The sequence below is a fragment of the Piliocolobus tephrosceles genome, chromosome 9, assembly GCF_002776525.5.
Source record: "Piliocolobus tephrosceles isolate RC106 chromosome 9, ASM277652v3, whole genome shotgun sequence".
Lineage (NCBI taxonomy): Eukaryota > Metazoa > Chordata > Mammalia > Primates > Cercopithecidae > Piliocolobus > Piliocolobus tephrosceles.
In genome coordinates this window covers 123,656,542-123,670,095 of record NC_045442.1, presented here as the reverse complement: position 1 = coordinate 123,670,095, position 13,554 = coordinate 123,656,542, and the positions used below count along the sequence as shown (strand labels likewise).

Genomic DNA, 13,554 nt, shown 5'->3' with positions numbered 1-13,554 from the left:
TTTGCAAAAGAACCTCCAGCCATTACTCAGGTGACTGTCCACTGCGGAAAGGGAAAACCGACACATTTTTGAGGAAGCTGAGAATGAAATCAGGAGACGCTGAGAATGAAATCAGGAGACGCGGAGTTACCACGAGTCCCTTGTCAGAGTGGGAGCATCTGCGGCCAAGTGGCACCTGGAGTCTTGACCCAGGTTCAGCTCACACTTAGTTAGACCCACTCAGTGGCCAATTCCCTGGATCCTGAATGTGTCACTGGAACAGACATACTGGGATGTTGGCACAACCCCTACGCTGGTTCTTTGGCCCGTAGGTAAGAACTTTGGGTGTGGGAGGGCTGAGGAGATGACTCTGAAACTGCCCCTGCGGCTGGGGCGGGGTGGGCAGAAATCATGACCTAAAGGATGCTGAGGCGGTGGGTCACTACATTTTCATTTCATCTGACAGTCTGGCTCCTGCAAATATGAGATGCATCTTGAAGGGTGAGAGTGAACGGTTGTAAACTTAGCCGAGTAGTAACCCTGGTTGCAGCCGCTCTGCCAGATGTGGTGTCTTTGCTAGAACAGATAAACATTGTCTCAAGCATATGGCATGTGGTCATTGGCTGGTGAAAGTTGTCTTTTCCATCCCAAACAGAAAGGATCAGAAATAATTTCTGTGCACTTGGAACAGACAACAGTATACATTTTGGTCTTACCCTAGAGCTATGTTAATTCTCTCACCCTGTGTCATCATACACAGACGGTCCCCAACTTAATGATGGTTTAATTTATGATTTTCAACTTTGCGATGGTGCAAATGCAATATGCATTCAGTAGAAACCACACTTTGAATTTTGATCTTTTCTCAGGCTAGCAATATGTGGTACCATGCTCTCTCACGATGCTGGACAGAGGCTGTGAGCCACAATTCCTAGTCAGCCATGTGATAACGAGGGTAAAACATTCATTGTGATAAGAAATATATATATATATTCTGGGTATGGATTTGCCTTTCCTGCTTATCTTGTAGAGCCACTGGGTTCCCATATCACGCTACGTCAGCCTAAGGGGCGCATTTTACAATAAAGGAGATGTGGGAGTGGGCACAAGGCTATGAAACCCACTGGTCGTATCACACCCCACACCACTCAGAAGCTGTCAGCCTGGCAGAGTAATGGAACAGCCTTTTTTCAGCACAATGAGAGCACCAGCACACACGCAATACCTTCTGAGGGTGGGCCTGATCCCCTAGGCTGCTGTGCACTCTTTAAGCCAATGACCTTTTTTCTTTTTGTAGAGACAGGGTCTCACTGTTGCCCAGGCTAGAGTGCAGTGGCTCGATCATAGCTCACTATAGCCTCAAACTCCTGGGCTCAAGTTATCTTCTGGCCTCTGCCTCCTGAGTAACTGGGGCTAATTTCTTAAAAAAAAAAAAAAAATATATATATATATATATATATATATACACACACACATATATATACATAATAATAATAATTATTTTTTGTAGAGATGGGGGTTTCACTATGCTGCTAAGGCTTGTCTTGAACTCCTGGCCTCAAGCCATCTACTTGCCTTGGCCTCCCAAAGTATTCAGATTACAGGCACGAGCCACTGTGCCCCACCAAGTCAATGACTCTTCTGTGATGCTGGGTTCCCAATAAGTAGATGACACAGGGTGGAGACTAGGGTTTCTCCACTTACATCACTCCCAGGGACCCACCTGGGAAATTGTTCTTCCTGTCCTGTCACTCTGGGTTCTCCAGGTTTACAGATCCCACTTCCAAAAGGGGGAATGCTTTCACCAGAGGACCTAGCAGGAGTCCCACTGAAACATTAGCTACAGTTGCTGCCCACTGAGCTCAGTGGGCTCTTCCACTGAGACTGCAGCTAAGAGAGGAGTCATCTTTAGGAGGGGGATGGGCTCCTATTACAGAGTGGGAGGCAAAGTGGCGTGTTTGGTTTCCAGATGGTCCGTTTGAGTGCCTCTTGCCCAATTGTGGGTATTCTCTTCCCCAATTTTGATGGTACAAGGACGAGTTCAGCAGCCACAGTGTGAAAAGGGCCTGGAAACCAGGGGCTCAGACCTGCACACGAGGGTCTGCATCATGCCACCAAGTAAGCTACTGAGACCAGAAGTGAGAGATGTGTAGGCCTGAGGAGAAGAATACTGAGTATCAGCTGAGGCCTGGCTGCAGCAGTCGGGGCTCTAATTTGTCTCCTGACCTTCCTCTTTAATGTTTTCCCCAGGGAAAGGGCCCCCTCCAGAATCCTGGAGGAGATGTTCCTCAAACCAAGACGTGTCTCTGAGGGTAAAAGAGATGAACTGTGGGCCGGGCGCGGTGGCTCACGCCTGTAATCCCAGCACTTGGGGAGGCCGAGGGGAGCGGATCACGAGGTCAGGAGATCGAGACCATCCTGGCTAACATGGTGAAACCCCGTCTCTACTAAAAAAAAAAAATACAAAACATTAGCCAGCCGTAGTGGCAGGCGCCTGTAGTCCCAGCTACTCGGGAGGCTGAGACAGGAGAATGCAGTGAACCCGGGAGACTCCGTCTCAAAAAAAAGAGAAGTGTGATGAATGCTCTAATGCACTGCTCAGAGCCCCTCAGGACTGAAGGACTTCAGCTGTCCTTGGAATTGAATGGACTGAGCTGCAGAGAGTTCCTTTGCCTGAGCGCACACACCCTTTCCCTTTCCCAGGCAGCCCTCATGCAGTGACCTGTTCGTATGGGAATATAAAGGTCCAGCCTTCTTCTTTTTTTTTTTTTTTTTGAGACAGAGTCTCGCTCTGTCGCCCAGGCTGGAGTGCAGTGGTGGGATCTCGGCTCACTGCAAGCTCCGCCTCCCAGGTTCAAGACATTCTCCTGCCTCAGCCTCCCAAGTAGCTGGGACTACGGGTGCCCGCCACCATGCCCAGCTAATTTTTTGTACTTTTAGTGGGGACGGGGTTTCACCGTGTTAGCCAGGATGGTCTCGATCTCCTGACCTCGTGATTTGCCTGCCTCAGCCTCCCAAACTGCTGGAGTTACAGGCGTGAGCCACTGCACCCAGCCAAAGTCCAGCCTTCTTGTTTGGATTCAGGGAAGCTCTGAAGGGCCACTCTAGCTTCTGCACACTATGGCATTGGCTTGGCTGAGGCTTTCCTTGCCAAGGCATTCACTGCACCCTTTCATTCCTTCCCCCAAGTCCCAGGAGGATTCCTCAATGAACTTTCTGCAGGCTCATCTCTATTTCAGAGTTGACTTCCCGGGGAACAAAGCCTGTGACATGTGATCTTTTATATAGTTATGTGGGGGAATGTTCTTGTTTTGGGGTGACACATGTTGAGGTGTGGTGGGGTTAAGTGTCATGAAGTTTGCAGCTTATTTTCAAACTGCTGGAAAAAAATACCTGTGTGCACATATAAATACAAAAGATAGAGTAAATTGGCAAAATGTTAACGATTGGTGAATCTAGATGAAGTGTATACTTGAGTCTATGATTTTGTTTCAACTTTTTCTGTAGGTTTGAAATGTTCCGAAATAAAACCCCCTCCCCTATACACAGAAAGGCAAATGAAGAGGAACAAACACCCAGGGTGCTGGTGGTAGCCGAGCAGACTTGTGAAATCCAAGGCCAAGAGAGTTTCAATGTTACAGAAGCATTCAACATTATCAAATAGCTACAAGATAATCAAGTAAGGCTAGGACTGAAAAATGTCTCATAAATTTAGCAACACAATGTTCCTGATAACTTGGGGACAGAGTGTCCACGGAGTAAATACAGGCACCTTGCCCTCTAGTACCTTGCTTCTCTGCAGATCGTCATTTAGCTGAAGAACCTAATTTCAGTTCTATTACTGAGTTTTCCAGACTTTCAAAAATGTGAATATCATGTTCAAAGTTCTGGAATAGTCCCTGTAGGAGGAATATAGAGCCACTCATAAACTCGGAATTTATTGAAGGAGCACATAAACTCTTATACTAAATAACTGTGATAGGTACAGAAGGGCATATTTAAGAAACCGCATAGTTCAGCCACTGCAATTGGGCGACCTGCAGGCTGAATCTAGACTAACCGTGGGATGAGTTTGGCTTTTGAGATGTGTTCCCAATTTTGTATTTAAAAATCAAGATATTTATCCCTAAATCCCGATTTCTGGCAATACTTGGCTGGAGCTGGAAGAAGGCTCTGGGGTAGGCAACCGTTCCCAGGACACTCGGCCTGCGACACCGGTTTAAGGCTCCGGTTTGGCCTCTGTAGGCAGCTGAGGTGCCCAACCCCCCACAGGTCACAGCCGCGATGCGCAAATCGCACACTACAGCCCACAGGCAGCTCATCTGGTTTGTAAGAAAAGAAACGAAAAGAAAAAAAGTTTTATTGGGACCAGGGCTGGGATTAGAATGACATGAGTGAGTCAGGAGTTTATGGCATGGATTTGGATGTTTTCTCGATCTTGATGACTTGAGTTTTTTGGGGCCCCCATTAATTTGGCACAGAGGCCTCCTCCTAGTCCCCGCCCTATTGCGAAGGGCTTTGAAGGGCATGCGGAACAGCTTGGACTTTATTTAATCTTTACAGTGGCAAGCAGCTCAATACACAGATTTTTAGCATAGGCAAGACTAGCGCTGGTCTGCGTTCCGCGAGCACCGTAAGTTCCCACGCCCGGAACTTCTCTCTAGCACATAACCCTCTAATATGACTAACGTTATTAATGCAAACTCTCTAACCTGTCAATGTCGTATCCCAGATCCCTCGTTTGCCTCTACAACAATGGCATTTTCGTCCCCGCTCTCCCCGAGGTGAGCGCCCCAGCACTTGCCTTCCCGGGCGCCTCCACCACCTGCGCGCCGCACGCCCGCTTCCGGCCGGCTTCCAGGCCTCAGAGGCGATCCCGAGGCTTCGCTCCGCTCCGAAGGGGCGGGGCTTTCTCATCGACGCGCTCAGCATTCGGCTCATGCTGCCTCGCTCCGGCGGCCGTCCAGCGGGAGGCGGAGCGAGTCCAAAATGGCGGCTCTCAGGCTGGCGCGTTCCGTGCTGCTGGGGCTTTGAGGTGGTCGCCGGGGGTCCGGGGGACCATTTCCCCGCCGCGGAAGCCCTAGAGGATGAATCGGGGGCCCTGCTGAGGTCTGGCGGCGGGGCTGGAGAGCAGTGGCAGCAAGGGCTGCGGTGGCGTCCACGCAGCGGGATGTGCGAGAGTTACTCCAGGTCGTTGTTGAGGGTCTCGGTGGCGCAGATCTGCCAGGCGCTGGGCTGGGACTCGGTGCAGCTCAGCGCCTGCCACCTCCTCACTGACGTGCTGCAGCGCTATCTGCAGCAACTGGGCCGGGGCTGCCATCGGTACTCTGAGCTCTGTGAGTACCGGGCTGGGTGCGGGAGGGCTGCCCCGGCAAGTCAAGGGTGACACCTCCGCTCTCCCTGTCCCTCCGCGTCCCTGGGGTGTGCATCCCGCACCCTGCCTCGAGATCTGCTGTCTCCTCGGCCTCCCACGTCCCTGGGCTTCCACTGCCCCTGCAAACTCTAGTCATCCTTCGGGTGCCTCTTTCTCATCCGCTAACTTCCCGCCACCAGCCCGGGAGCCGGGTCTTCGCTCCCAGCTCCACACCCTCCTACCGCTCCTCCGCCCTGAAATGTGCCTGGATCTCTCTCATTGTCTCCTGTTTGCTGCGGGTAGATCCACCCCCAGCGTGCCCTACACCCTCTTTTACCTCGGTCCTTTTTCTCCCTTGCCCGCAAACTACTACAACTAGTTGTCACAGGCGCTCCGTCTACCGGCCGTTTCTTACAAGACTGGCCATTCCTGAGCTCCTAACTACAGAGACTCGTTGACAGCTCTGCTCCGTTAGGGACATTGCCTCGTCTTTCTGTATCTGTTCGTTTCGTGGACGACATCTCCATTTACTGTTTCACCAAGGCTGACTTTGTCAGTTTCGCTGATGAGATGTACTTTCACTTACATCTCGGTTACCAGTGAGATGTCAGTTGTTATCGAAGTAGGATAGAGGGACCGTGGGCAGTTGACAAGATTCTCCAGGTAATCTGGGTTACAGTACTTACGGGTTTTAAGTGAATGTCTGGTAATATCTATAGCTAGTGGTATTTAATAATTTAATGGAAGGAATGGAATATTTTAATAGAAGCTCCACATTATCTTGTTGATGTGAAGCATTGCATGTGTGTTTGTTGAGGAGAGGAAACTACCACTCATTTTAGTTTCAAGTCATGATGTTTAAGGTGATAAGCTGGAGAACTGAATGAAGTATCTCATAGGATATTTTGTTTTGTTAAAGTGGTTCCTACTGAAAAATTGAGACTCACAGACACACTGTATTTCTCAGGCCCCAAGTTTTGTTCCCTCTTCCACAGGGCTGCCAAACTAATCTGTCCATAACACAAATCTGATCCTGTCATTATTCTTAAAAATATTTTAACTGTACTTCGTTGGTTACAGGCTAAAAATCTAAACTCTTAGCAGTACACAGTTCCCTTTGTGAGCTAGCATTTTGCTTATCTTTTGCCAGCCTACCTAATCTGCGACCACGCTGAGCTACCTGCCTTTTCCAAAATGTTTTAAGCTGTCCATTCTTACATACATGCTGTGTCTTATCGAGAGTGTCCTTTGCCCCTGGCCCACTGGTAGTACTACTTTTATTTTGAGATGCACTTATCACTTGCTCTAGGGAACTCATGTTATCTGCTTTCATAATTTTGTGCATATTTCTTTTATATTATTTGTCATCTTGTTTTGTAATCACCTGTGTATGTCTCTTTCCCCTCTCCAGGAGAAAAATTGGTTATATTTGTATTCTGTAACCTATAGGGCCATTATGTAATAGGCACCTGAGAAATATTTGTTGAATAAACGAGTGAACTGATAAACCACTACCCTAAAAGCCACTTACTGACTTTACATATTGAGTTCCAAAAATGTGTATGTTTTGAATGCTTGATTTCACTGATACTTCTATTATTCTTCTTCTTTTGAGACAGGGTCTCACTCTGTTGCCCAGTGTGGAGTGCAGTGGTGCGATCTTAGCTCTCTATAGCCTCGAACTTCAGGGCTCAAGTGATCCTCCTGCCTCAGCCTTCCAAGTAGCTGGGACTACAGGGATACGCCACCATGCCTAGCTAATTTTTTAATTTTTTTGTAGAGATGTGGTCTAGTTGTATTGCTCAGTCTGGTGTCAAACTCCTGGGCTCAGGTGATCCTCCTGCCTCAGCATTTCAAAGTGCTGGGATTACAGGCGTGAGCCACCATGCCCAGCTCACTGATACATCTGAATGTGGAACCACAAAGTAATATGCATGTGTTTTTATCTTGAAAGTGCATCACCAGCTGACTAATCTTCTGGCTTTTGTTTCTTTTTCCTCTGGCCTGCTCTGCAGTGGTCCTTGAGTATACTGTTACTGATAGGATAGGCTAGGCTAGGCTAGGCTGGGCATAGTCCAGATTATGTTTGCTACCATGTATCTTTAGCTATTCAAAATGTGTCCTGAATACTAGTTACCTTTCCTGCCTTTTATACAAAACAGAAGGGAGCTGGCACTCCATGTGACTAGGTATTCCAAAGTCACCCAGGGGTCGTTGCAGCTCTTCAGTGTAAACCTTCTTCCTAATTACCTAATTTCCATAGCCAGTTTCTTGGTTTCAGTGAGGATGAGATTGTCAGGTTCATTATTTCCCATCGTGATTTGGTGACTTTTTTTTAATGCTAATTTTGGTATACTTATTAGATATATTTAGATTCTTTTTTCTATACCAGTGTTATCCTAAAATTGAATTCTGTAACTCCAAGTTACCACTACAGAATCTTGTATTCCACTCCTTTAAATCCTTTCTGTTGTTTTAACAAACACTTATTGAGCACCACTTATGAACCAATCCCTGTACTAGGCATTGGAGACATAAAATTACTAAGATATAATCCCTGCCCATAAGGTGTGTTCAAGATTGCCAGAATGTCAGCAAAAACAAACTGGTGGTGTTTGTCTCTTCTAAAATAAATGTTCTCAAGTTAAAGCAAGTATTAGAAGTTACCATTAATTCAAATAATGAACAAATAATGAACTTCAGAATTGCCTTAGGGTAACAATTTCTCCAAGCATTCAAGGGCAGATGTCTCTGTCTGTGTCACATTATATAATAAATATGTTGGCATGCGCTGAAAGCAGGTGCTAAATCTTTCAGACTAACTCTTCAACACTAGTACTATAATATTTTTTGTATGGTACAGGGAGTAAATGTAAAAGGAGTAAGAGGAGAGATGGTTGTAGGCTATGGATTCTGGGGTAGGATTATGTCACAGAAAAGATAAGATTTGAATTGAGCTATGAAGTATGGTTGTATAAAGGTATAGAGTATTCCAGGTTAGAGAATCACATAAACTAAGCTGTCCAGGTGAGATTAAGCATAATGAAAGTACCAGTAAGGTGTTTAGCTCCCTATGCAGCTAGTTCATTCCAAGGGTGTCTGAGGAAAATGTTCAACACAGTGAAATCAGGTTATAGAGGGACTTAAAAGCTAGACAAAAGAATTAAAACATGTAGTAGAAAACATTGCATACTTCTAAGTAGGGGGACAGTATGATTAAAGTGGTATTTTAAGAAAATTGTACTGACAGTGATGTGCACAAGACATTGAAGTGGGCAGAACTTAAGACTATACTGAGACAGGGACAGTAAGAATAGAGAGAAAGGAAAAAAATTGGAAATCATGGTTAAAAAAAAAAAGGTGGCCGGGGGGGAGAGGGGGACAGGGTTAGAAACAGTACCAGGTTTTGGTTTGAGGCTGCAAAGCATATGGAGGAATTTAAGATGATTATATTTTTTAGACTGAGAGAGTAATAATAGCTTTAATAGGAATAGAAGAGTTGAAATGCCTGTTGTTGAACGTAAGTTCAGTAAGAATATACATCATTAGAAGTATACATTAGAAGTAACCCATGCTTATAGAAAAAAAATCAAAGACTGCAGAAGTATGTAGAGTTAAAAGTCAGTCTCCTGGTTCCACCACAGCCCTCCCCTCTACTGCAGCTTCCATCCTCTTGAACTGTTAACCATTGGCTGAATATCCTTCTAGACGTTTCTGTATGCATTACCACACATGCGTCCAATTCTAGCAAGATTTGGATTCTTTTTCATTTTACAGTGTGATTTAATTTCAGACATACTGAGTTTGAAGTGATCAAATTTCAGGATTTCAGTTAAAAAGTCAGGATTTCAGTTAAATCCTTTAGGCTATTGAAAATCGGAAACTGGAATTTTCATAGACATTTTTAAAGATGTAGAGACCTTAAGGTCTGCTAAGGATAGGCATAAGAAAAACTTGCTTTTGTAAAGAAAAAAACTCACTATATCTAACTTTTTATCTTTTTATCTCTGTTTTATGTGGTGTTTTCTAATTACATTTGAAAATTTATAGGTAAATTACTTTTATGGCTAGGCATGGTGGTGGTACACTGGTAGTCCCAGCTACTCGGAAGGCTAAGGTGGGAGGACGGCTTGAGCCTGGGAAATTAAGGTTGTAGTGAGCCATCATTGCCCTACTGCACTCCAGCCTGGGCAGCAGAGTGAGACCCTGTCTCAAAAAACAAACAAAAACCAAACTTTTATGATCTGAGCCTTCTTTGTAAATATTCTTAGATTTTAAAAATTCATTTAATGGTATAATTCATTCAGTAGGTATTTATTGAGTGCCAGCTATGTTTCAGCCACTGTTTAAGATTCCGCAGATGCATCAGAAACAACAGAGGAAATTTAACAAACATTGACTTCGTCAGCACAGCACACTACTTATTCGATGATTATAAAAGAAAAAGGCCAGGCACATTGGCTCATTCCTGTTATCTCACCACTTTGCAAGGCAGAAGCAGGAGGATTGCTTGAGGCCAGGAGTTCAAAACCAGCCTGAGCAACATAGCAAGAACTCATCTCTACAAAAAAAAAAAAATAATAATAATTAGCCAGGCATGGTAGCATGTGCTTATAGTTCCAGCTACTCAGGAGACTGAGAGGGGAAGATTGCTTGAGCCTAGGAGTTTGAGGCAGCAAGGAGCTATGATCATGGTACGGTACTCCAGCCTGGGCAACAAACAAGATGCCATCTCTTTTTTTTTTTTTTTTCCTGAAATGGAATCTTGCTCTGTTGCCCAGGCTAGAGTGCAGTGGCGTGATCTCGGCTCACTGCAACCTCCGCCTCCCAGGTTCAAGCAGTTCTCCTGCCTCAGCCCCCTGAGTAGCTGGGATTACAGGCGTGCGCCACCATGCCCGGCTAATTTTTTTATTTTTAGTAGAGACAGTTTCACCATGTTGGTCAGGCTGGTCTTGAACTCCTGACCTTGTGATCTGCCCGCCTCAGCCTCTCAGTGCTGGGATTACAGGCATGAGCCACCGCGCCCAGCCAAGATGCCATTTCAAAAACAAAGACAAAACACTACTTTATTATTATTATTTTTGGGGCATTTTCTGTATGTCAGGCACTGTTCCAGATGCTTTTGATCATCTGTAAACTACTTTGAAATTTGTTCTATAATATATAAGCTGATCATGAGTGTGATTTTTCTGTGGTGTTCTGGCTAGTTGTCTGATCATATTTAAGCTTGACCTTAATAATCAGCTTAAACATGATTCTGTGATATTCTATTTAAAATATTAAATTCTTTCCAATAACTAGGTTAAAATGTTTGATTCTGAGCTGCATATTTACTTACTACCTTTTTTAAAATTTAAAAATATATTCATGGGATTTCTTCAAATAATTTGATTTGCTTTTGACTTTGTTTCAGATGGCCGAACAGACCCAATTTTGGATGATGTTGGTGAAGCTTTCCAGCTGATGGGGGTTAGTCTACATGAGCTAGAAGACTATATTCACAACATTGAACCTGTCACCTTCCCACACCAAATTCCGTCATTTCCTGTTAGTAAGAACAATGTGCTTCAGTTTCCTCAACCTGGAAGTAAAGATGCAGAGGAAAGAAAAGAATACATTCCTGATTACCTGCCACCCATTGTGTCTTCTCAAGAAGGTTTGTGAGTGTTTCTTCTTCATTTGTTAGGGACTATTTTAATGGATTTTTGATCCTCTTAGCTTTCCATGCTATGTCAACTTCATAAATTCTGGAAACACAATAGAAACATGTACTGTTACTTACAAATTATTCTAACCCTTAAACCAACAAACTTGCAACCGACATTACCAGGCCAAGCCATGGTGTAATCAAGGTTATGTCTGAAGCATTTATCTCCTTTGTAAAGTTCAAGTAGAGGAAAACGGTGAAGCCAAAGAGAAGCCTTTCAACAGCCCTATTATATGAGAATGGGGTATTAAGTAAACTAGAAAACCTTTGAAACAAAAAGAAAAATTGGGATAGCTCTTTCCTCCTCGCTTACTATTCAGGCCATGAGTTGAATGCCATAGCTTTATACTGGAAACAGTGAGTGAATCGTGAGTATTCACTGATACTGTGTAGACTTACTTCTGATTTTTATGATGAGTAGAAATGTTTATTGTTTGATCATAATAGAACTTTTGATTATAAAATGATAGCTAATCAGATACAGTGGTCAGTCCCATTGCAGAGTTCCCTTTTTTCCTGTATAATTTTAGATGTTGATCATTAAGTTCACTAAGATTCTGAAGAGATATTTAAGTAATTTGTGGTCTCTAATACAAGTGCGCAGTATTTTTTCTTAAAAGACTTGGAAAAGTTACAATTAAGTTCTTTCATTTTGTAACAAATTCTAAAACCTGTATACTTCAGGACAATGCAAATGATGCCAGCAATTACTTTTACTTAGATTTTCTATTGTAAAATATACGTCACATAAAGGGACCATTGTCACCATTTGTAGGTGTACAGTTCTGTGGCATTAAGTATACATTGTTAGTCAACCATCATCCCCCTCCTTCTCCAGAACTTTTTTACCCTCCCAAATTAAAACACTGTTCCCATTAAACGTATCTCCCCATTCTCCACCACTTCCAGCCCCTGCCAACCATTCCTTTTTGTGTGTGTCTATGAATTTGTCTATTCTAGGTACCTTTTATAAGTGGGATTGTATAGTATTTGTCTTTTCATGACTGTCTTATTTCCCTTAGTATGATGTCTTCAGGGTTCATTCATGTTGTAGCCTGTGTCAGGATTTCGTTGTGTGTGTGTGTGTTTTTAAGGCAGAATAATACATTATATATACGTTCCACATTTGTTTATCCATTCACTCACTGGACATTTGGGTTGTTTCAACCTTTTGGCTCTTGTGATTGATGCTGCTATGAACATTGGTGTGCAAATATCTGTTCCAGTTCTTGCTTTCAAGTTTTTTTGGGGTCTGTACCCCGAAGTAGAATTGCTGGATCATATAGTAATTGTCTACTTAATTTTTGAGGAAGCACCACACTGTTTTCCACAGTGGCTGCACCATCCTCATCTTCCTGTCAGTGGTGCTCAAGGGTTCCAGTTTCTTGCAATTCATTTCTTATAATCGGTTCTACTTTAATAGCATTTTGAAGCGTTACCTACTTGTCTCAGTAACTATGTTTACATTTGGCATAAGTTGTTTTACAGTCTGTGTGTCAGGGTTGCCTCATCTGAAAAACTGGACGGATACTGGACCTAAGTGGTAGAGACTTGTTGTGATTGGTGGCTCATCATTTAGGCGCTCTGGATCTTAGCTGCAGTGGGTTCTACTGAATGATACTAACACACTGACAGCCCAGAACCAAAGCTAGGACTTTGGTCATAATCTACACTCAACTGCTTGGTCCTTTTTGTCTTATTTTTATAGCATGCAAATATTCCATAATAAAATTCTCTTAAAGTGTTATGGTTATCATATTTAAATACCAGCAAGGAAATGTAACTAAGATAGCAGATTTAGATTAGGTAGTGAAGAAGTATGAAAAACAATTTAGTGTGTTTTTTGTTTTGTTTTGTTTTGATACTGACTTCTGGCTGAAATTACCATATTACCGTAAATTTTTAGGTTTCTTTTCTGGATTATTTGAGGCAGAAGAAGAATCTCATTTAGTTTTATGCAAACAATATAAATGATAAACATTTTAAAAGGAAAATAACATATATCTTGAGCACACTACTTTTCATTTTTTATCTAACACATGTGGATTAAGAAGGAAAAATATTGCTGGTTTGTAACATGCATATGGTTTATAAGGATGCAGGGAGTGGTAGGCAATACAGTAGATACTTGTCAAAACCTTGTCCTCTTCGTAAGAAAAGGATGTAAAATGCAATTCTTTGGTTGCTATTTAAAAATATAACCATACAAGACTATTTCTTATCATTTAGAATCGGGAATCTTTTTTTTTCCTGGGTACAACATGTTAGAAAGTTCCTGGTATTCTGATTAGTGGTGCAAAGTGAGGTATAGCAGTGAACCCCTTTGATAATGGTACTGTTCACCACGCTCTTTGTTTTCCTTTTACTTCCTTAAGGGCCACAGACAGGCTAGACTTCGGTCTTAAAATATTATTAGCAAGGTCCTGCCATGGGGTTCCCTCTTATCAGCCACGCAACTTGGTTCGTGTCAAAAAAAGCCTGTGAATGTCTCCCCGCACGGCACCTGGAGCTGGCA

General features: G+C 43.5%; 1 protein-coding gene across 2 annotated transcripts in view; it reads left to right on the top strand.

The window, feature by feature from the left end:
• Positions 1-4,924: 4,924 nt before the first annotated feature.
• Positions 4,925-13,554, top strand: part of TAF3 (TATA-box binding protein associated factor 3) — a 194,303-nt gene continuing 185,673 nt past the window's right edge. For both annotated transcript variants that reach the window (XM_023230538.1, XM_023230537.1), the window contains exons 1-2: positions 4,925-5,315; positions 10,746-10,988. In XM_023230538.1, coding sequence (XP_023086306.1) covers positions 5,150-5,315; positions 10,746-10,988 — 409 coding nt within the window. In that variant the 5' untranslated portion in view covers positions 4,925-5,149. The remainder of the gene's footprint in view (positions 5,316-10,745; positions 10,989-13,554) is intronic.